We start from the raw sequence: 22520 nt of genomic DNA, 5'->3' as shown, positions 1-22520 counted from the left end.
ACATGGCTCTGCCTCCCAAAATCACTGCAGAATTGTGGAAAATCCTTCAGCTGAAGATGGTGGGATACCTTACTTTAATATTTTCAGCCAGGCTTCAGCTTTGCAGCTTATTCAAGAACAGGTTCTCCAGGCACCCAGGAATTTAACATTAATAACTGAGATGTTTGGACTGAACATGTAAGACACACAATGAGTTGGTTTGGTTTTTGTTTGGACTGAAGAAATACTGAGAGGCAATTTCAACTCCTGTTTTCGCTTTCCAAGTGTTCTAGAAATTAATTTCCCAAATAAATAGACAAGATGTGGGACAGTTTTAGGCATGAGATCACACATAGTAGTACCATCATAACCAAGATCCCTTTGGTGAATAACTCATCTCACTAAATCTACCAAGCAATCTGAGCAGTTCTCACAGGTAAAATCATGCAGAGCTTCTGGAAGCTGCAGTCTGGAGGAAACCTTTGGTGGGAAATTACTGGAGAGGGATTTTGCCTGACTGTTCCATTGAGAGTTCAATGTGTGGACAAAGCACAAGGGTGTGATTTTTACTTATTGATGATGGCTGTTAGTTATCCCATTCACCAATCAAGGAGATTCCTGGTTTATAAAAGGATTAGGGTCCCCATTTCTAAATCCTGGCACCATTAGGCAATAAATGCTGGATTGTAGCATTTCTCCCTTTGTGACCTTTCACTGGGCTGTATGTGCCACCTTGTCCTGCTCCCCAGCTCCCCCTTTTAACAGACATTTGCTGTGTTTTCAGTTCTCAGAACCATTATTCCCCTTCCCCTGTGGAAGCAAGCCTTCCCTCTTACCTCTGACAAAAGGTATTTATGTACTTGCCTCATCCACAACCAGCAGCACCCACTCCTGAGTGACTTCACACTTTATTTCCACAACACACCACAACTGCCAGGGCAGCACCTCAGGTAAAAATGCCTGGAGGATGTGACAACCACCTCTGCCAAAGTGTTATGTTTTAGTGTTCTCAGCAACATTTTCTTCTTTTGTTTCCTCTGGAAACAGAACAAGGCACATGGCAAAAACATTCATTCATGCTCAGTTTTAAACATGAGTTTTTGGAAGGTGTTTGCTTTCACGTTCAATCTGGTCTAGTGGAAGGGGGTTGGAAAGAGATGATCTTTAGACTCCCTTCCAAGCCAAACCATTCCATGATTGTCTGATTCTATACATTGCCCTGTATGAATCTTTCTTGTTTCATCTAAGTCTCAATCCTACCACCACAATAAAAAATTGAAGTAATATCAGGTTGCTGTGTTTGTAGAAAAAAGTGAACTTTCTCCAAGCTTGAGAACACAAAAGTGTGTAGAAATTGTCTTAAATACAAACTAAAAATCAATTTAATAGTTTCTCAGTGCCTTCCACTTCATACTTGTCCCAACATTGCTAAGTTGCTGAGATATATCTGATCCACTGAAGGAGTAAAGGTCATGTATCTTTCTAGATGTCACCAGAGCTGCAGGTACACAGGTAAAGTCCTAGGTATAGGTAAGAAGAACGTTCACTTCAACCCTCTGGGGGAAAAAAAAGTGCACCAGTATTACTGAGTTTGGTTATTTTTTAACAAAATGTTGGCACCCACGGGGCAGAATAAGAGATTTGTGGCTAAAATAGAGCCAGGGAAAGAGCAAGTGAATCTATTCAGGGATACAGTTGGGAACACTGTGCTTGGATCAGACAGCAATGGCTCTCACCAGATCCATTCCCAGCTCAGCCGTGCCTCCATCAGGGATCAACCAAGACGAGGGATCAGGTCACAGAAATGCTCCAGCAATTCTCTTCTTCCCAGAAATCTAAATTTAAAAAGGGCCTAGTGCACACATAGCAAATGTTTCACAAAGTTTGATGGTGTGTAATTGCTTGTGGCACATGCAATTCCTCAGCTGGGGTTTTCTGTGGATTTGCAGTAGGTCTTCCTCCCAAAGCTGCACTGTGTGCACAATCCTGTAATTACACCTGTAAATCCTCACCCCACCTCTTTCAACTAAATATAAAACATGTTTCAATTTGCAAAAATGGTAAAATTGTGTGTTGCAACCTTCACACCTGTTGCAGAAACTATAAATTTTTCAAGTATCTACAGTTTCCTCCATGGTACTGCAGGAAAATTCTGAGTCAAGGATCACATCTTGTCTGCCCATGGTTTAAAAGCAGTTACTGATTTTTGTCTGCCCATTGGAATGGCTTTTCCTTGTAGAAAACAGAGCCAATTCAGACACATTTAATGCAAGCACCAGTTTGCTTGGACCAAGAAGAACATGACACCATCCTGCAGCATGCAGGAAAAGAAAACCAGGAGCACCCATGGGAAGGGGGCACCCCAGTGCTGCTGGACAAGGGGGTCCTTTTGTAGGATGCCAAATACCACAGATGCTCATTTGTAAGAGAAAAAACTGCAGATCTTGAGAAGGGCAGATCCAGCTAACTCACATTTTCCTCATTCTTCTACTTCTTGTCCTGACTTGGAGCCACAGAAAATCCTCCCTCATTTGTATCACATAAGACTATTTTTATGTGCCTTTTCACTGCCTTCCACCTACTCATGAAGTCCTGCTGATGACTTTAGTGTCACTTCCCATTATTTGACTGCAGCTCTTGGTCATTTCCCCAGGTTTTTTGCTGTTTTATGCTGTGCTATAAAATGGAGTTACCTCATGGCAGCAGGACTGACTCAGCTCTACCTTGGGAACGCTGGTAGCTGATCTCTAGTCAGTGTTTTAGAGCTTCTACCATGTTTTCTTGCCATTATTTCCTAATGGCTTAAGACTCTGCTTCAGTTTGGTTATAGCCTGTTTGTTGTCTGCCTAATTCCTGAGCATGTCCTGAGAAACTGCAAGCAGGTGGAGTGGGAGCTTGGTGCTGGGCTGGGCTAGGTGACATCAATGACTGCCACTTGTAAAGTCCTTCTCTTGCTCTTTAATCCTTGGGACTCCCACATGCCCACAGTTCCACTCACAGCAACCCTAACACTCCTATTTTGAATAAGAAAGTGCCTTTTTACTTCCTCCCCTTTTTTTTTTTAAGCAGCAGAGTGCCATGGAAGTCCCTGCCCTGAGTGTTTGTAGCTATAAAAGCATGTCAGATGTGGCTGTATTTGCAGACAACAGTGGCACTTCCTCTCTTCGGAAATGGAGCAAGTTTCTATTTTGGGCTCTGCTGACTCAAGGCTGAGGTACCCAAGCTGATTCAGCAGCTGGGCAAGTGAGGAGAACTTCTGGTTATGAATGAAATGAGCAGTAAATTTAAGCTTGTCTTCATCTTAAAGAAATGTGTATTTGAGTGAAGCCACCTCCTGGTGGCAGACATTTTGTCAGATAAGTGGAATTTTCTGCACTGCTTTTGGCAAAAAGACCACTCCAATGAGCCAACCATAAAGCCTGCAAGTAAAATCCTGGTCCCAGAGGAGTCAGAGATTTCCACTCATCCAGACTGGGATTCATCCTCTCTCTTGAGTCACATAAAAAGATCTTCTACTGCTTACTTGCTTATTTAATCTGTGCATCTCATCTGGGATATGAAATCCTCTCAGTGATATGAATAAATTGAACAGCAATTTCAGAAGGATGAAAATAGAGAACACAAAACCAACCTGGGCACTGCAAGGAGGTGAGAATGCCCCACCCATTTACTCAGCTTCTGTGGGTTCATATGGAACAGATGTCAAAGGCAACCCATGTGCTCTTCTGCTATGGAATAATGAAATAAACATTGTGATACTTTATAATTTTTAAAACCATGAAGGAGTAACAGTGTTTCACAATATTTGTCAAGGTTTACCTGTTAGTCTGTGAAAAGAAGCCAGAAGATTTGTTGAGTTTTGGTTTTCCTAAATGAGTTCTTTCACCTGGAGGCTTCCAGGATTCAAAACAAAACTTACAATGATTGCTCTGCATGTCAGTAAGGATGAAGATACAGCAATTTGTCACAAAGTGAGATCTTTCTGTTTATTAAGAGAAGATAGCATGACATGGGGCATCTGAGCTGTCTCCCTTGAGCCCCCTTCTGTCTGTGGATGGTCCAAACATGTTTTAACATATTTGCCTCCATCTTTATGCTGTTTCCAGGCAGGATCAATAATAACCCCCACAGTCCCCACCCATGGCATCCACCATGCTGTTCCTTCAGGCTGCAAGCTCTTCCTTTGACAGCACACAACAAAAGCTGCAAACCTTCAAAGGCCATTTCTCCTCCCCAGCCCCAGCAGCCCTGCTGGCATTAAGGCAGGCTGTTGTTGCAGCTAGCCAGGTTCTCCTCCCTCCTGAAGGCGGTTTGTGAAGTCTAAAAAAGCATCATGTGGGCTGTCACATTTCAGAAGCCCCTAAATAGCTTTGCATACCTCCATCAGATAAGCAGTCAAGTACAATATTATGAATGTCAAACAACAGCTCATCATTACAGCTGACAAAGCTTGTTCCTCTGAGAGGGGAAGTAAATACAGTTCCATAGACTAAATGTGTATTCAGTGGCTTGAAGTTAAAAGAACTCTGCAAGGAGGGTTTGCATTTGCCCAGCTATTGCTCTGTGAAATATTTCCTCTAACTAATTTTCCTCTGAGAAAGGAAAGCAGTCCCAGAGTATTTTGGAAGGGTGGTCAGAGTTCTCCACAGGGAAGCAGCACAACCAAGTCCAGAATGAAGCCAGGGCTCAGGATCCAGCCTGCATGGAGGATCCCAGCTCTACAGGATGGCTCATTGTGCTGGCTAAAAAGTGATCCAGAGGAAGCATCTTCCTTAAAGGATGCCACAGACATGACCCACTCAGGTGCTGCCTTAGGGACACAATGGCTGTTACACCCATCTGGATAAAAACAAATCAGAAGGTGGTGGTGGTGAGGAAATAACAAATACAACCTCAAACCACTTCTTGTTCTCTAAAACAAATCTCAGTCACACTTAAAATGAATCCAAGCATCACTGGTGTTTGTGGTTTTCTGCTTCATGCATTTAATCTGCTACTTGAATTCAACAGAGAAAAATTTACACAATAAAAGCAAAGTGAAATTAAAAATTCAGTGTTTGAGGAGACAGCACGAGATCTGTCCCAGCCAGAGCTAATGAAAATTGAAGAGAACTGTTCCTTGACTGCACATGCAGGATGTTTCCATGGACAGGGGAAGATGGGGAGTGTTGGTGGCTGTTCCACCCAAAAGATCAAGTGGAGGAGCAGGATGGGAGCCTGCAGCTTAAAAGTTTAATGGGAGCTCCTTGGGGGAGCAAGGATTCTGCATAACCCTGAAACCCCCATGTGCAGTTTACCACAGGAGGGTCTGACAAGTCAGATGTCTCCTTCCATCCCATCTCCCTCCTTCAAACTCATAAACAAAAGCTGGGAAAGAGGAACTATTTGGCATCATGTGGGTGACTCAGTGAAAACTTGTGATGTAGCCAGTATCTTTGATGTGATTCTGTTTATTCTAAGAACATACAAAGTCCCACTTTATGGAGCCCAGGGGAACAAGACAAAAAAATCTATGCTGGAATTTCAGTATCTTTTAAATCTCTAAGTTCAAATCACCCAACATAAATCTTACAGGTTTGCTTAAAAAAAAAAAAAAAAAAAACCACTGGTAGTTTTACCTTAAATTCTCTGCCAATGAGGTAAAAAACTTTTTTCTTTTCCCACCACACCTTTGAATCCTTGGAAACTGTTGCACTTCTTTAATCCTGCAGATTAAATAAATTCATCATCCTGTATGAAGTAAGAATGTAACTTAAAGTATATTTAGATGAATCAATAAAAAGGCTGGAAAGAAGTTTTAGTAATTTTATCAATTAATAGCCAAGCCCAGGAGGCCATCCTGCCTTTCTGCTCTGTCAGCTCAGGGATTTCTCTCTTCCCAACAGTGTTTATGTAAGAGCTGCATGGTAAGCAGCACTTCCTATAAAATATTGATCAGCTGAGCCATTAGCTGGAATTCAAGAGACAACTATGTCACAGCAAAACCAGAACAATTATTGCTATTAACTGGAATTTTTGGAGATTACTTTGATATTTGAGCATGTCAGGAAATACAAATTTCTTCTAAACAATAACACTACGAACATATGTTACAGCATGGTTACAGGACATCTTTACAAAGGTAATGGAAAATAGGGCAGGTTTCAATTTCAGTCATGGTGTGGCCACAGATTTTCTATTACTATTTTTGAAAAAGAGTACAGAGAGTCATAGATCATTATGGCTGGAAAAGACCTCCAAGGCCATTGAGTCCACCCTTTGACCCAATATTACTGTGCCCACTAATCCATACTGTGAAGTACCATGTCCACTTGTTTTTTGAGCACTTCCAGGGATGGTGACTCCACCACTGCCACGGGCACCTTGTGCCAGTGTCTGACTGCCTTTCCAGTGAAGAATTGTTCCCAGTATCTGATCTGAACTGGTTTTGGCACAACTTGAGGCTGTTTCATCCTGTCCCTGTTCCCTGGGAGCAGAGCCCAACCCTTACCCGGCTGTCCCCTCCTGTCAGGAGCTGTGCAGAGCCACAGGGTCCCCCCTGAGCCTCCTTTTCTCCAGGCTGAGCCCCTTCCCAGCTCCCTCAGCCCCTCCTGGTGCTCCTGACCCATCCCAGAACACTCTCCAGCCCCTCAATGTCTGTCTTGTCTTGAGAGGCCAAAAACTCACCCCGGGATTGGAGGTGCCCAGCACAGGGGATGGTCACTGCCCTGTTCCCATGGCCACAATGTCACTATTTTTACATTAGCGCCATTGGCTTTATTTTACGGTATGCTGGGGTCTTCAGAGGAGAAGGGACCGCAGGAGGAAGGGAGGCTGGAGTGAAGTGCTTCACTGGAGAAGGCTCATCTGGAATAAAGTAAATGGGATTCAGGGAAGGAGAAGCCACAGCAGGAAGAACTGGGGCTGGAGCTGAGGGGGATGAGGTGGGACCAATACGGGAACATCACCTGTGAGCAAGAGTGAGGGATGCAGAGCTGGGGAGAGGAGAGGGAGCTCTAGCACCAGCAGAGAGAAGCCCTGTGAAGAAGGAAAGCTACGGTCCATCTGCGAGGAGAGATAATGAAACCGAGGGAGCGGTGCAGGCGAGATAGCGTCAGCCATAAACAAGCGGAGAACGAGGAGAAAAATAACCCAGCGAGTTTGCAGCGGGGCTCGGGCTGAATTGTTTGGTGAAGTGCATGTTGTCTGCGCATGGCAAATGTCAGCCGGTGGGGAGGGCGGTGGCGGGGGCAGCCCGGGAACCCCGGCGCTCGGCCCCGCGGACTGTCCCCGCTAAGGTGCCGCCCGGCCCCCGCCACCCTCGCTGTCCCGTCCCTGCCTCACGGAGAGCGATATTGACATCACGCCCGTCCCTGTCTGAGGGCACCGTCCCCGCTCCTGCCCGCGACCCTCGCGCTGAGGCGGGAAGTGTGTGTTTGTGTGTAGGGGGGGGCGCGCTCCCGCCGCGCCGCCGCGCCCAATTGGCCAGCGGGGGCGCGCTCCCGCAGCCCCCCCGAACCCCCCCCCGCGCCGTGAGGAAGATGGTGGCGGCCGCTTGAGCGCGTCCCCGCGCTCCCCTTCCTCCCCTCAGACGGGCGGGCGGGCGGAGCAGAGGACCGCGGCTGCTGCTGCCGTCCCGGCTGGGCGGGCGGCTGAGGGCGGGAGGCGGCCCCTCGTCGGCGGCCGTGCGGGGAGGAAGCGGCGGGCAGCTGCAGCCGACATGGAGGAGCGGTCCCCTCCCGGCGGGGGCCCGACGTCCCCCCCGCGGGGCTGAGCCAGCGGCCCGCCCGCCCCGCGCCTCGGGAGGGCTGCGGGGGAGCGGGGCCGGCGGCGGGCAGCGGCAGCCCCGGCCCGGCTCGGCCCAGGCGAGGGGACTATGCGGGGCAGCCCCGGCGCGCAGTGTGCGGAGCCCGGCGAGCGGCCGATCGCCGCGGCGCTGCCCGGCCGCCCCTACGCGGCGGGGACCGGAGGAGACTAGAGGCGACTCTGCGAGGAGCCCGGTGGCTTCGGCAACCCCAGAGACCCAAGTCCGGCGCGGGCTCTTGAGGAGGAATTGACAACATGGCTTCCCCACCGCACCAGCAGCTGCTGCATCACCACAGCACCGAGGTGAGCTGCGACTCCAGCGGGGACAGCAACAGCGTGACGGTGAAAATCAACCCCAAGCAGCACCAGGGCTGCACCTCTTCCAAGCACTGCAAGTACAGCATCTCCTCCAGCTGCAGCTCGGGGGAGTCGGGGGGCGCCCGCCGAGCCGGCGGAGCGGGCGGCACTGGCTCCGGCCTCCGCCGGCAGAAGAAGCTGCCGCAGCTCTTCGAGAGGGCCTCTTCCAAGTGGTGGAACCCCAAGTTCGACTCCAACAACCTGGAGGAGGCTTGCATGGAGAGATGCTTCCCGCAGACGCAGCGCAGGTTTCGCTATGCCCTCTTCTACATTGGCGTGGCCTGTCTGCTCTGGGGCATCTACTTCGGCATACACATGAGAGAGAAACAGATTGTTTTCATGGTGCCGGCTCTGTGCTTCCTCCTGGTATGTGTAGCTTTTTTTGTGTTCACTTTCACTAAGACTTATGCCCGCCATTACGTATGGACTTCGCTGATACTCACCCTCCTGGTGTTTGCTCTGACCCTCGCTCCGCAGTTCCAGGCTCTGAAGCCTGTCTCAGGAAGTGGTGACATGTCCAACCGGACTCTCCCGGCAGATCCCACGGACACTTGTCTTTCTCAAGTGGGCAGTTTTTCTATGTGTATTGAAGTGCTCTTGTTGCTTTACACAGTGATGCACTTACCCCTGTATTTAAGCTTGTTCCTGGGACTGTCGTACTCGGTCCTCTTCGAGACCTTTGGTTATCACTTCCGTGATGAGAACTGTTTCACACCTCTGGGAGCTGGTGCGGTTTACTGGGAGCTGTTGAGTAAAGCCTTCCTGCACATCTGCATCCACGCCATCGGTATTCATTTATTTATCATGTCCGAAGTCAGATCAAGAAGCACATTCCTGAAAGTGGGGCAATCCATCATGCATGGAAAAGACTTGGAAGTGGAAAAAGCCCTGAAAGAGAGGATGATTCATTCTGTTATGCCAAGAATAATAGCCGATGACTTAATGAAGCAGGGGGATGATGAAAGTGAAAACTCCATCAAACGTCATTCCACCTCAAGCCCCAAAAACAGGAAGAAGAAGCCCTCCATACAGAAAACCCCCATAATATTCCGTCCCTTTAAAATGCAGCAGATCGAGCAAGTGAGCATTTTGTTCGCGGATATCGTCGGCTTCACGAAAATGAGCGCCAACAAATCAGCCCACGCCCTGGTGGGACTCCTGAATGACCTCTTCGGACGCTTTGACCGTCTGTGTGAGGACACTAAATGTGAGAAGATCAGCACTTTGGGGGACTGTTACTACTGCGTGGCCGGCTGCCCTGAGCCCCGGGCAGACCATGCCTACTGCTGCATCGAGATGGGCTTGGGGATGATCAAAGCCATCGAGCAGTTCTGCCAGGAGAAGAAAGAAATGGTGAACATGAGAGTCGGTGTTCACACCGGGACAGTCCTGTGTGGCATCTTAGGCATGAGGAGGTTCAAGTTCGATGTGTGGTCCAACGATGTCAATTTGGCCAATCTGATGGAGCAGCTTGGGGTGGCTGGCAAGGTCCATATTTCGGAAGCTACTGCCAAATATTTGGATGATCGCTATGAAATGGAGGATGGCAAGGTGGTGGAGCGCGTCGGTCAGAGCGTGGTAGCCGACCAGTTAAAAGGTACGTGCTTTTATTTTGTGCTTGTTTTTCTTTTGTGAGGTAACAGAGTTGCCCCAGTGCCTGCTCTGTGCTTGCTGACCGTGTTTTACATTTAACTCAGTGTGCTGACCATCACAAACACCGGGGGAATTACAGGATAAAAGATGCCAGGGAGATAAGCGTGAGAGATCATCTGTGGTACTCAACATAGGCTTTGAAACTCAGCGCTCCTTCTGAGAGTGTTGCTTTGCAGGGAGGAGAAGGTTCGTGTGTTTGCTGTCTGCGAGAGGTTTTTGTTTTACTGTTGTGTGTCATCCTTTAATTCTGTAAGTAAACTTGTTAATTGACTTCATGTGCCATACAGAGAGCATATGTGTTTTGCAAAATTATGTATATCTGTGAAAAGGTTTTTTTTGGCATCAGGAGAGTTGGGACTGAGAAGGCATTTGGGAAAAATGACAGCTGGATTCACAGAAAGAAATGAGCACTGTAGATTTGGCAGTTTGATATGGCAAGTTGTTGCAGTTTGGAGTTAGGCTGGAAAAAGTTACTCAGGTGGCTCAGTGAGCTGGCAGATGCTCTCATTTCTGCAGCTCAAGGGATCTGGGGATGAAATGGCAAATTTGCCTTTTGGAGAAGAAAATTAAGGATCCTTCGGTTCCCCTTGGTTAAAAGTCTGATTTTCATTTTTTCACAATGTTCATTTTGAAGGGAAACTCCTGGCTGCTTTCTAGCAGCACTTAGAGGCGCGTGCAGGAGGGTTGTACGAGCTGAGGGTTTAATTGTCTCTTTTGTCAGAGCTGTGTCTCCCCAGTGCCCTGCCTTTGTCTCACAGAGAGATTGTTGTCTGCAGTGCTCCCAGTCCAAGGTGGGGAGCAGATGGATCTAAATGGGAGTGGAATATGTAACGAACCCTGGCATGCCCTGTGAGTTTATTTGTTCTGCTTATAAAAATACCCATTTTGATGAAGTAACCTGGAAAACTGAGTGGAAGAACCCGAAGGAGTCATAAACTGGCATAGTGATGGAGGAAGGAGATATTTGTGGCAGCAAACACAAAAGGAGGCCGGGATGGTGGTGGAAAGGTCAGTGAGTAAGGACGTGGGGACAGCACTGCAGAGCAGTGGTGGCAGTGGCAGCTGCTTGCCCCTGGCAGGTGCTTGTTTTGATGTGACACAAAAACTTATTTTTGGTGAGCGAGCTGTCTGCCTGCACAGGGCAGCGTGGCTGCAGCAGGAGCCTCCCAGGCAGCAGCGACATCAGCTGTGACATTGCTGCCTGGGGCCACGGGGCTGAAGCAGATGTGTGTCCCTGGGCTTGGGCTTTCTGCTTGGCTCCTAAAAATACCGATTCACTGAATTTCTTTGGGAAGTGTTGACACTGATGGATTTCAGTGGGAGTGTGCTTTCAAGAAAACAGCATAAGATGTAACCTCGTTGTTACTCTAAGATGAATTTTGCTGTTCTAATGGAAATAGATTGAACAGGTTGTAGAGGAGCAGCCCTGTGATATTTCCCCCTTCCATGTACCTTTACAGCCAAATGCAGTGTGAAGGCTGTGTTGTAGGTACAAATAAAATTCAATGTTTTTGCTGCATTTATTACTGTCCTCAATATTAGTCCCAAACTGACATGAACTTAGCTGTGGAGACTGCTCCTAAATATTCTTATTTGTTTATATTTTCTAGGAGATCACAAGAGCACTGTGTAGAGCAATTATACCACATGCCAGCAGTGTGTTTTTCATGGTCTTTCTCAGACTTCTGTTCTGTCCTTGGTTGCCATTTATCACGAGAGGGCACAGGCTGCTCTGCCTCCTCAGTACAGAGGTTTGGATTTTGCAGCTCTGAATGCCTTTCACAGCTCCTGCTTCAGCCAGGGTACCACAGATGGACAAACTGACGTGCAGGCTAGATAAGATGAGATTTGCTTTGTGAATTGACATTTAATGGTCTCTTCTTACCCTGAAGTGTAGCTACGAAAGCAGCTGGAGCATGTGGTAAGAATTACTTTAACAAGGAATATGGGTTGGGCTTTGCTTTTTCCCCATTTCACTTCTGTATTTTTCTTTTTTTTGTAGAGCTGTAATCAGCTGCCATTTCTTACCAATGTCTTATGCAGTTATAGAAATCAGAGGCTGTGTGTGTTTCTAAGCCAAGCAGACCTTTGCCATGACTTTGCCCTTAGCCACAGGTTTGTAGCACACTTAACTCTGTTCCCTCCCTGCCCAGACCCTCAGGGGATGTGGTAGTTAGTGGATGCTTCAGAGCTGCCCATTTTTCCTGTTTCCTCAGAACTTTGTTCTGCAGCCAGATTACTCAGCTTATAGGTAAATGCCATCAGGGGAAAAAATACATCAAAGGCAATGATAAAAGCCATCAAACAGCAGTGCCAGGGGCTGGTGTGTAGAATCTGCTGCAGGGGAGGGTTTTGTTAGGGAGCAGCTCTGAGATTTAATAAGGAAAACTGAGATTTCACCTCTTAATTAATTGATCTCTGCCAAGCACCTGCTCAGTTCTGTGAATGGAGGTGCTGTTAGGAAGCTTTGCTTTACTGTTTTCCCTGAAAATCTGTTGATAGTAGCAATAGAGAAGAGGAAGTTTGTAGTGGTTGTTTAATTATCTCATACCCTGTACTCTCTTCAAGTATAAAAGTGTTGTACAGATAGCACACATAAGCTTTGTTTCCCTACCAGTACTTCAATTCTCAGCTTCCTTTCAACCTTTGATATCTTAATTATATCCTATTTTTGATGCTGTATGTCTAGTGTATTATCTCTTAATTGTCTGAGCTGCAGCAGGCGTAGCTATCTTTGAGGCTGAGTCAACAGGAGCAAGTAAACTCTTCAAAGAGCACAAGTAGGAGGTGCTGAGCACACCGTGTCCACGTTCTGCACACTTCAGGACTTGCACCTAACACTGCTTCTGGAGCAGCTCTTGGAACAAAAGCCCCTCTGTGCTGGAGCATGCCAGGCTGCTCCTTTGGCTGCCTTCACCCCCAAGGAACCCAGGTACAGCTCTCCAGGGTGTGGGGGAATCACTTGGGAAACTGCTTCAAAACCCTGCTCCCCATTCCCTTTGAAACACTCAGCTTCATGTGCTCCAAGTTATCCTAGTGCTGCTCTTCCTGGATTTGGAGATGAGGCAAAACTCAATTTCTTTCTGGAATCTTAGGATGGGAGTATCTTATCTTCCTCCTTTGCTTCCTTGGCTCCTTAGTGCAAGCAGGGAGGCCCTGGTGTGTTCCCTGCAGTTTCTGACTTTGGAATTAAATAGATGGTGTCTAGAAGAAATGAACAAGGAGAGCTTACCAGTGATGCCTTGCAAAAAAATTTGCCTATTTCTGACTGCTCTATGTTTTAAGATTCCTTAGATCCCTGTTTTCACAGTACCTGATCCCCTTGGATGTGAAGGGAGTGCAGGAGAGTTTTGCAGGGAAATTTTTGAGATCCACAGATAAACCCCAGCCATCAGTCCAATTATATCTTCCATAATAATTTTCCTGTAGGATTTGAGACAATTCACTTTTTCTGTTTTCTTGCAGAGCTTCCTAGCAAATAAATTTATTGAGGATTGTGAGATACTGAGAGTCACATAACACAGGTTAATGTGTCCCTTTTGAGCTCTGGAGGCAGAGATCTCTTGGGATAGAAAAACTTCTGCTTATGGAAATATTTTTGTTTTGCTCTGTTCTTCTTGGTTGTTTGCATTTCTCTTTCTTGTTGCTTGGGAGGTCACAATATTGCTATTTACCAGCCAGCAACTCTTCCAGAAATATCAGGGTCACTGGCATCTTGTTTTTTAAGTGCTCAAAATAAGTATGTTGGGGCAAGAATGCTTTCTCTGTGTTTATAGGGCATAGCACAGCAGAACCAAGATTTCATTTGGGGCCTCTCTGTGTGCACTGATACCCAAAATAATTCCCAAACTTTTTGCAGCCAGACATCTCCTTGTTAAGTTTGCCTCAAGGAGTGGCTTTATTGCTGTACTCCTGTTAGAAGCTCTTGATAATACAGCCACGCTTTTCTCTCTGATTTTATCCCTTATTTCATCATGGAGAAAGTGCTGAGGGATTGCTGTGCTCTGTGTCACCTGGCTGAGGCAGGGCTGGTGGCACAGGGAAGGGTGGCTTTCGCAGCAAATACTGCAGGAGCACCCACCAGGTCACCTGTGGCCAGCAGTTCCTGATAAAGCTTTTCAAAGATCTCCTCTGATGTGCTGCTTTCACTGTTCTCTGTGTTTCTTTTAATATTTACTAATAAATGTTTCTTTAGTAATAAGTAAATTGGTTATAAAAATCACCATTTTGCTCAGTGGTGAAACCTTTTAGTCCATGAATAAATAGCCTGGCTCTTTTCAGGGTGGCAGCCTGTGAGCTTCTCCCATGGCACATGGGCTGCAGCTCTGCTTGGTGACTTGATATCCCACTGCTGCTTCATGTTTGGGTTGCAGGGAGCAGGACATGGGTGCTGCTGAAAGACAAAATCTTGGGTCAAGTTATGAAGAGAAATCATTGAATTTTTCTTCCCTTCCTCCCCTCTGCAGCTGCTCAGGGAAGAGCACCCCTGACAAGCACTGGAGCCTGCCCTGACTCCCTGGCCTTTACCAGCACTGGGCACAGAGAGAACCTGTAGCTGTCATGTGCTTCTGGAAGTTCAGAGGTAGATGAAAGATCAGATGACAGTTTTCCTTGGCCTTTTGAGCCCAGCCTGCTCAGTGGTGAAACCTTTTAGTCCATGAATAACCTGGCTCTTTTCAGGGTGGCAGCCTGTGATCTTCTCCCTTGGCACATGGGCTGCAGCTCTGCTTGGTGACTTGATACTCCACTGCTGCTTCATGTTTGGGCTGCAGGGAACATGGCAGGGGTGTTCCTGAAAGACAAAAATCTCGGTCAGTTATGAAGAGAAATAATTGAATTTTTTTCCCTCCCCTCTGCAGCTGGTCAGGGGAGACCTTAAAACAAGCCCTGGAGTCTGCCCTGCCTGCCCTGACTCCCTGGCCTTTACCAGCACTCTGCACAGAGAGAACCTGTAGCTGTCTTGTGCTTCTGGAAGTTCAGAGGTAGAGAAAGATCAGATGAAAGTTTTCCTTGGCTTTTTGAGGCCAGCCTGCTGGGCACAGTGTAAATCTAGAAGGCTTGTGCTTGTGCCAGCAGGATGGCTCTGCAGAGAGCTCTGCAGATTCAGCTTTGCTCTGGGGCTAAGGGCAGCTTTAGTCCTTAACAAGTGAAGGTTTTGGAGTCAATGAGGGGGTTAGGGTGCTTGTCTTGTGTCTTGCCAGCTGCTGTGCAGGTCTTTTTGTTCAATTTCTGGTTTCATCATGTTCTATAAAAGTAAGTCTTTAGATACAGGCTTTTTATATTTATTGAGCTGGCTTGTGACACACTGATTCTGGATTTCATGTGTTCTGATACTGATCTGATGATCAGGCCAAAGTAGACAGAACAAATGTCCATTTTTTAAAAAAGTGGTAATTAGGTAAGCATGTGTATATATTTCTGCTTTCCCACAAACAGAATTTTAAGTGCTGCTCATGATAGAAAATTGTAGTGACCAGTCAGTTTATCAGCTTTACATAATCTGACTATTAACTGTTGTTGAGGTAGTGAGGTTCATGATTTTATGTGTGACATAAGGTAGGGAACCTCATGTTGTGAGGTTCATGATTTTCTGTGTGACAGTGAAAATAAAATATCATACACAGGCTGACTTCACTCTGGTATTTCAAAAATAGAAAGTATTCAGTGACAGATAAAGAATAATAATTAGAGGTAATTTGCACAAAGGCATATTGCCAGGGAGAAGCAAATTCTACATTGATTTAACATTTTGACATGATCTGTAATTTTACCATGTAATAGCATAAAGAAAAGGAGGTAAATAGTGACTGTAGTTGCTCAACCTGGTTCTTGTCAAGTCTTCACTCTGTGAAGATGTCTTTCACAGCTATAAACAAAAGAAAGAACTCAGTAGGAAAACCTAGTGAATACTGAGCTTTCCAAGTATGACTTGATGAAATGACAGAACTTTTTCTCTAAGTAAGCCTGAGTTTGTGTGCAGGTACTGCCAGACCTGGACAGGAAGGCCACAATTTCTTCACATTTTGAGGAAGATTTTTTTGAGTTGCTCATAGTTTTATTTGTGCAAAACCAAGTAGAAAAAAATCTCTCCATTAAAAATACTCACACTTCAGCTGCTTTTATTATTTAAGGGAAACTTGGATGTTGGCATTTGAGGCTTTGAGTTTTGATAAGTGGGACAGAGTGAAAAATAATTTATAAACAGTGTTAGAACTTGTGTAAGGTTCTTCACTTTGAAGGGGATGGAGCCTAACCATACACTTTATTTAACAACACGGGCTCTGATTTCAATTTCTCATATCCTGACACTAGTTAATCAATAAGTCAATGCAATACTGAGGGTCTGGTTGTCAGGTGATGCAGCTCTGCCTGCTTAAACCCTTTAGCCCTGAACCACTGTGGGGTGAAGGAACAGTTTGAACAGACCTTAAAACATTTATATCCTGCAGGAACTGAAGTGAGCATGGCCACAGTGGAGCTTCATTCCAGAAATCTCAGGTCCTGGGATACTGGAGGGGCTTCTGCTGCATCCTTGATCATCTGCAGAGTCTTTGACCTGTATGTCTGCCTTTGGTTACCCCAAATCTGGGTGCATGGTGTACACAGGTACCCTACCAATTCAAATCTGAGTTTTCTTCTCCTGTTTACATCAGAAAATCTTGAGAGGTAGGGAACTGTTTAAATGCGAGAGATCACCGTTTTTAAATAAAAGCCTTGACATGGTGCTTTTTGGGGAAAAAGATTGATGGAAAAGACAAAACAAAGTCAAAGACATGTAATTTATATTCATCTTCTGTCGTGAGGAGGATGCATTATTTGAATGGGTTGTTTGAAACTCTTTTTGCAGTTATTTCACAATATGTACTTGTGCTAGTAGGCAAAGATTATAAGAATTTACATTCACCAGTTTTAAAGTACAATATCACTGGATTTCAATTTGCTGTAGATTGTCCTGGAATATTATTAAAATGAGGAAATTAGAATTATTTCTGACCATCTACAGTTTGTGTGTAAGCTCTCTATCTTGATCCTGGATCACAAGCTCCCTCCATCCATCCTGGCTCTGTAAGGAGAGACAGCCATTCCTCTTTGCGTTACAGCTGACACTTGAAAATTCTCTGCTATTTTTAGATGATTCTCAATCTCATTTCTGTCCTTTGAAAAGAAAGGAAGAAAAATAAATTCCTAGCCTTTAAATTTTTAACTTCCAGTGGGAGTTGCTTTTGCAGAGAAGCCAGCTAGTCAATATAGTCTCATTAACACATTTTAACAGGTTCTGTTATATAAGTTTGCATTATTGTGATGGCTCTTTCATAGGTTTGGAGGGAATTGTTGGAACTCAATTTAAAGAGGAGCCATGCAGGGTTTGAAAGTGTAGCTGCTTGCTTCCAAGTAATAATTTTTGAAAATATAAAGTGGCAGTTGGAAGAGAAGCCTAAATTGGGGATGTACCATGGAATTACAGCTCGTTCTTTCCTCAGAGGTTGTGTTTGGGCACGGCTTCTGTCTTAGGCAGCAGCACAGATTTGGCTGGTGAGGTGGTTCTGGGAAGGCATTTCTCAGTATTGGACTACCCCAGAAATCTTTACTGCCCTTTCAAGCCAAATTGTTTCCACCAAATTAATATTCTCTTTCATTTGCCCCCCCAAAATGTTTTAACCTTGAGCACTAAGCCTGCTTTGAGGGATTGGTATTTTTTCATGGTTCTGAAATTTCTTTGTGGAGGAACAACATGTTCTAGATATATTTCTTCAGCTAACATCCCTCAGGATCACAATCTCCCTCTCAACTGCTTGTAAATTTTTTGAGTTTGTATTTGCTACAGTAACTTACTGTGGGAATTCTTGGCAAACCATGTAAATAACGATTATATTGCAAGTCTTTATTTCACTGATAGCACTTAATGTTCCTCTTGTTGCACGTATAAAACTGTTGCCTTCTACTTGACTTGATAAATTTAGAAATCACGTTGCTGTCATAAAATAGCATTACTTCTAAAATCTCCAAAATTGGCACAGTCCAGAAGAACTGGCTGAATAAAGTCCACTAGAGCTTGGTGATGGGATCTTTCCTTCTGCCTGCCTGCCTAATGTGTATGGGAACATGCAAACAAAGGAAAAGTAACATCTTGATCATCTGCTCATGAAAGAGCATTTGCTTCCTTTTGGTGGGTTTTTTTCCCCTTCAGCTGAAGTTAACTCAAATCTGCACGGGCTGGAATTCCCAGAGAACCTGCTGGGTACATGATTCCATAAAGCACAGGTCCTGCCACTGCAATGGGGACAAAGGGGCTGGGCAGAAAAGACCTCAAAAGCATCCAAATCCAGCTGTCTCTGTTTGTAAAGGCTTAATTTCCTTCCAGTGTTACTGATTTTTAGGCCTTGATGGGAAGGCCTTCAAAACAGAGGGTGAAAAGTGGAAAGCAAAACTAGCTGATAAACAGTACCATTGATATTAACAATTATTTGTATGTTTGAAGGGGCAAAGTTGTTGTAGTTTGACTGTGTTTAACTGCTCAATAAGCTAAAAAAACCACTAAAAACCCTCAGCAACACCCACCTCATAAAAAAAGGTAAAGTCTATAATTGAAATAAAACATGCTATGAAACATTGACACAGACCACAGGAAATGTATGAAAACTTCTTCAGATGTTGGATGCTTAATTCTTGAAGTTTATTAGATAAATGAGGGCGTTTGAGTCAGAAATGGGATCTTTTCAGTGTTTAAATGTGCAGCTTTGCTGTTTGATTCAGATGCACGTGCCTGAGAGATGGAGCAGAAGTTAATCTTTGTTTGTGCTGTTTTCAGATGACCTCCCTGGGAAGTTTTTTCATAGGTGTTTCCAGTAGTTCTTGGAATCAAATCTTTGCTTCTTTAAGTGGTGTTTAGTGGCCATTTGAAGTGTGTCCTGTAGGTACTGAGTGTCTCTAACCTCTGACCGACTTGGACGGGCGAGCAGCAGATAAATCTCCTGGAATTGCTCAGGGCCTGACAGGAGTGGTGCTACAGGCAGGATGTCATGAGGAAATGTTCCTCTATAAGGGCATTATTTGCAAAGAGACCAGGTACAACATCAGCTCCAAATTTCCTTTGTTTAGACAGCATGATGCTTGGGAAAAGCTGTTCCAGCAGGTCTGAGCTCAGTTTGTGCTTAGAGAAGAAGTGGCCACAGGCTTCCAGGGCAGGGATGGGGACCCTGTGGTGTCACACACTGTGACTGTGCACCAGCAGATAACCAGGCTTTGGTCCAAGGCTTTTCCAGCTTTTCCCATCTATTTCCAGGTTTTAAAACTTGGCTTTTATTTGGAGTGGGTCCAGAGGAGGCCACTGAGTTGATTAGAGAGATGGAGCACCTCTCCTGTGAGGAAATGCTGAGGGAATGGGGAATGTTCATCCTGAGAAGAGAAGGCTTTGGGTGACCTGGTGGTTTTCCAGTACCTGAAGGGAACTGACAAGAAACATGAAGAGAGATTATTTACAAGGGTCTGGAGGGACAGGACAAGGGGCAGTGGCTTCCTATTGCTGAAGGGCAGGGTTAGTTGGGATATTGGGAATGAGGAATTGTTCCCTGTGAGGGTGGGCAGGCCCTGGCACAGGGTGCCCAGAGCAGCTGTGGCTGCCCCTGGATCCCTGGCAGTGCCCAAGGCCAGGCTGGGCAGGGCTTGGAGTGACCTGGGACAGTGGAAATTGTCCCTGCCCATAGCAGGGGTAGCACTGGATGGTGTAAGGTCCTTCCAACCCAAACCATTCCATGATTTTGGGAAGTTGTTTGCATCTGTCTGACTCCCTGTTTGGGACTGACCTTGCTGGTAAGATCCATGTTATGAAAGAGATTCTCTCTCATGCACATATAAGTTACTAATGAGACAATATGAGTAGTGTTTAATCTTTCACTTGCTGCTTGGCAATGTGGCATCATCTAGAAGCAGAGTGTGTTCTTAAAAGTACCATGTGAGGATGAGAAAATTTATTATAAGTTGTTTCATAATTCCAATAAACTGTTGAAGAGAAACATACACACCCCGTGCCTCACCCGAGGTTCTGGAATCCTTGATGATCAGCAACTGCATTTTTCTGCTGAGAATGTTAAAGTAACATATATGTCTTTGGTTATGAAACACTGGTGCTGCTGGAAATTTCTGTGGATACAGAAATAAACAAAAGGTCTGTTAGTCTTCACTGAAGTCATATTTTCTTACCTGTGTCAGATGCTTTAATTTGATATTTGATGATAATTTTCTGCAGATAAGTCTGAAAATCTTACATAAAGCTGTTGAGTTCAAAGCATTGTGGAATGATTTGGGTTGGAAGGGATCTTGAATATCATCTAGTTCTGCTTCCCTACCTTGGGTGGGGACACCTCCCACTGTCCCAGGCTGCTCCCAGCCCTGCCCAGCCTGGCCTTGGGCACTGCCAGGGATCCAGGGGCAGCCACAGCTGCTCTGGGCACCCTGTGCCAGGGCCTGCCCACCCTCACAGGGAACAATTCCCAATTCCCAATATCCCATCCATCCCTGCCCTCTGGCACTGGGAGCCATTCCCCCTTCTCCTGTCACTCTCTCTTTCCCCATATATATGTGTATATATAGCATTTCAGTAACTATGTGCACCCTTAGAATGTTTTTTTTTATATGAAAATGATCTGAGTTGTTGCTGCAGTCTGTTATTTCTCCAGAATCAGATGCTTGGATCGTGTTTAGTCAGCTTGGAAAACGTGTTTAATTCTTGTAGCATGAATGGCTGTGTGTTCATGAACTGGGTGACACTAATTAGTAAAATTTTGCTTGGCTCTGTTTAATAGGGAGCATCACAGAATTTACCTGTTGGCAGTGCAAGGTGGGTTCAGCACATCAAGAATGGCATTTTTAGGTGTGAAGGCAGAGGATCCTGACAGGAAGGTGCTGTTTCTGAGCCCTGGGATGATCCTTTTGCTTGGTTGCTTATCCCTGCTCATAGACAGAGCCAGTTTGGCCATTGCTGTTTGCTGATCAGGAGTCAGGAATGATTTTGTGTCCATAATGGGGTACTGAAAGTGAATCAGAGCACAAGGGAGGCATTTTTATCAGGCACAGTGTTTTCTGTGTGTTCTAAAAAACGCGTGCGTGATGTGGCTATATTTAAAATGGAGTACATCTGTTATGCATTTCATTCTTTCCAAGATTTCAGGAGGTGACAAAGTTGGAATTTGTCTTAAAATTCAGATTAAAATTTTGTTTTTCCAAGTTAGGAGATTTGCCTGCTTGGCTTTCATCCTCACCAGTGTTTCTTTGAAGCAGTGTATTTGCAGAGCACTTAAAGAAATGGTATTAGTTATGTATTTTGGGATTTAGGTTGTGATGGGAGTTGTATGATCCTAATATCAGCCCCAGCCAAGTGTGCAGCCAAGAGGGTCATAAATCACTGTGAGTTGTGCTGCTGCTGTAATGGAGTGGGATTGTGCTGACGGGGCATTATTTGTGTGCCTCATTTGGAGCAAAGGATTTGTTAATTCTTGTGCTGCTTATTAGTGCAGCAGTTGGACCATGCCCCACCAGTGTTTGGGGCAGCTTTTGAAACACCAAATCCTCTGAATTCAAATGGCACTTGTTGAAGTTTACGGTTTGAATTGTGACACTTCAAAGAGGAGCTGGTTGGTTTTAAATTAATGAATGAAATAGGTTTTAAATAGCAGAATTATTGATTTGTGGAAATAATGTGATTGTTTGTGTTAAATGTCATCTTTGGGATGTTATGGTAACACAACAGCCTGGGTGAGGGAAATACATAACACAATTCAGGAACTGCATCTAATATACATTGAGCATGCCTATAGCCTGTCTAAATAAAACAGCTTTAAATGTAGCCTATGACTCACTGATATAAGTAAAGCAAAATGTTGCTCCAAAAGTCTTTGCTGCTGTATTTAGGTGATTCAGTATCAAATCAGAGAATCACAGAATGGTTTGGGTTGGAAGGGACCTTAAAGCTCATCCAGCTCCACTCCCTGCTATGGGCAGGGACACTTTCCACTGCACCAGGTTGGTCCAAGCCCCATCCCAGCCTGGTCTTGGACACTTCCAGGGATTCAGGGGCAGCCACAGCTTCTCTGGGCAGCAAACACAAAGAGTTACTCTATAAACACAGATTTTTGGGGTCAGAAGAAGGATGACCTGCTGTATTTATGTATTTTATTGCCCTTCCAATGCATGTATAAAATTACAGCCCTGCTGTAATGACTGTTGGAGGGCAATCTTATGGAGAGTGAGGCAGTGAAGTATAGCTGGTGTTAGATATCACTGAAAGGGTTAATTCACAGAATCACAGAAGTTCAAGACTGGAAGAGACCTATAAGATCATCAAGTCCAGCCGATGTTCTAACTGTTCAACTAGATCATGGCAGCAAGTGCCACATCCAGTCTTTTGAATTCTTCAAGGGATGATGACACCACCACCTCACTGGGTAAATGATTCCAGTATCTGACCACTCTTTCTGTGAAATATTTCCTTCTTAATTCTAACTTACATCTCGCTTGACGCAACTTGAGACTGTGTCCTCTTGTTCTATCTGTTGTCGCCCGGAGAAAGAGACCGACCCCAGCTCACTACAGCCACCCTTCAGGAGAGACCGACCCCAGCTCACTACAGCCACCCTTCAGGAGAGACCGACCCCCAGCTCACCACAGCCACCCTTCAGGAAGTTGTAGAGAGTGAGAAGGTCACCCCTGAGTCTCCTTTTCTCCAGGCTGAACAACCCCAGCTCCCTCAG

The 22520-nt window shown here is 45.4% G+C and overlaps 1 protein-coding gene and 1 long non-coding RNA gene across 3 annotated transcripts in view; one reads left to right on the top strand and one right to left on the bottom strand.

The window, feature by feature from the left end:
• Positions 1 to 3951: 3951 nt before the first annotated feature.
• Positions 3952 to 7367, bottom strand: LOC134426417 (uncharacterized). The gene is made up of 4 exons (XR_010029984.1): positions 6927 to 7367; positions 6646 to 6825; positions 5598 to 5684; positions 3952 to 4818 (listed from the first exon to the last, which is right to left on the bottom strand). It is a non-coding gene; the product is annotated as an uncharacterized LOC134426417 (long non-coding RNA).
• Positions 7368 to 7880: 513 nt separating this feature from the next.
• The window catches only part of ADCY9 (adenylate cyclase 9), an 87478-nt gene continuing 72838 nt past the window's right edge, over positions 7881 to 22520 (top strand). For both annotated transcript variants that reach the window (XM_063171239.1, XM_063171238.1), the window contains exon 1: positions 7881 to 9718. In XM_063171239.1, coding sequence (XP_063027309.1) covers positions 8020 to 9718 — 1699 coding nt within the window. In that variant the 5' untranslated portion in view covers positions 7881 to 8019. The remainder of the gene's footprint in view (positions 9719 to 22520) is intronic.

The sequence above is a fragment of the Melospiza melodia genome, chromosome 18 (genome assembly GCF_035770615.1).
Source record: "Melospiza melodia melodia isolate bMelMel2 chromosome 18, bMelMel2.pri, whole genome shotgun sequence".
In the NCBI taxonomy this organism is placed as follows: domain Eukaryota; kingdom Metazoa; phylum Chordata; class Aves; order Passeriformes; family Passerellidae; genus Melospiza; species Melospiza melodia.
The sequence above is the reverse complement of the archived record's forward strand: the minus strand, read 5'-3'. Positions and strand labels throughout refer to the sequence as shown.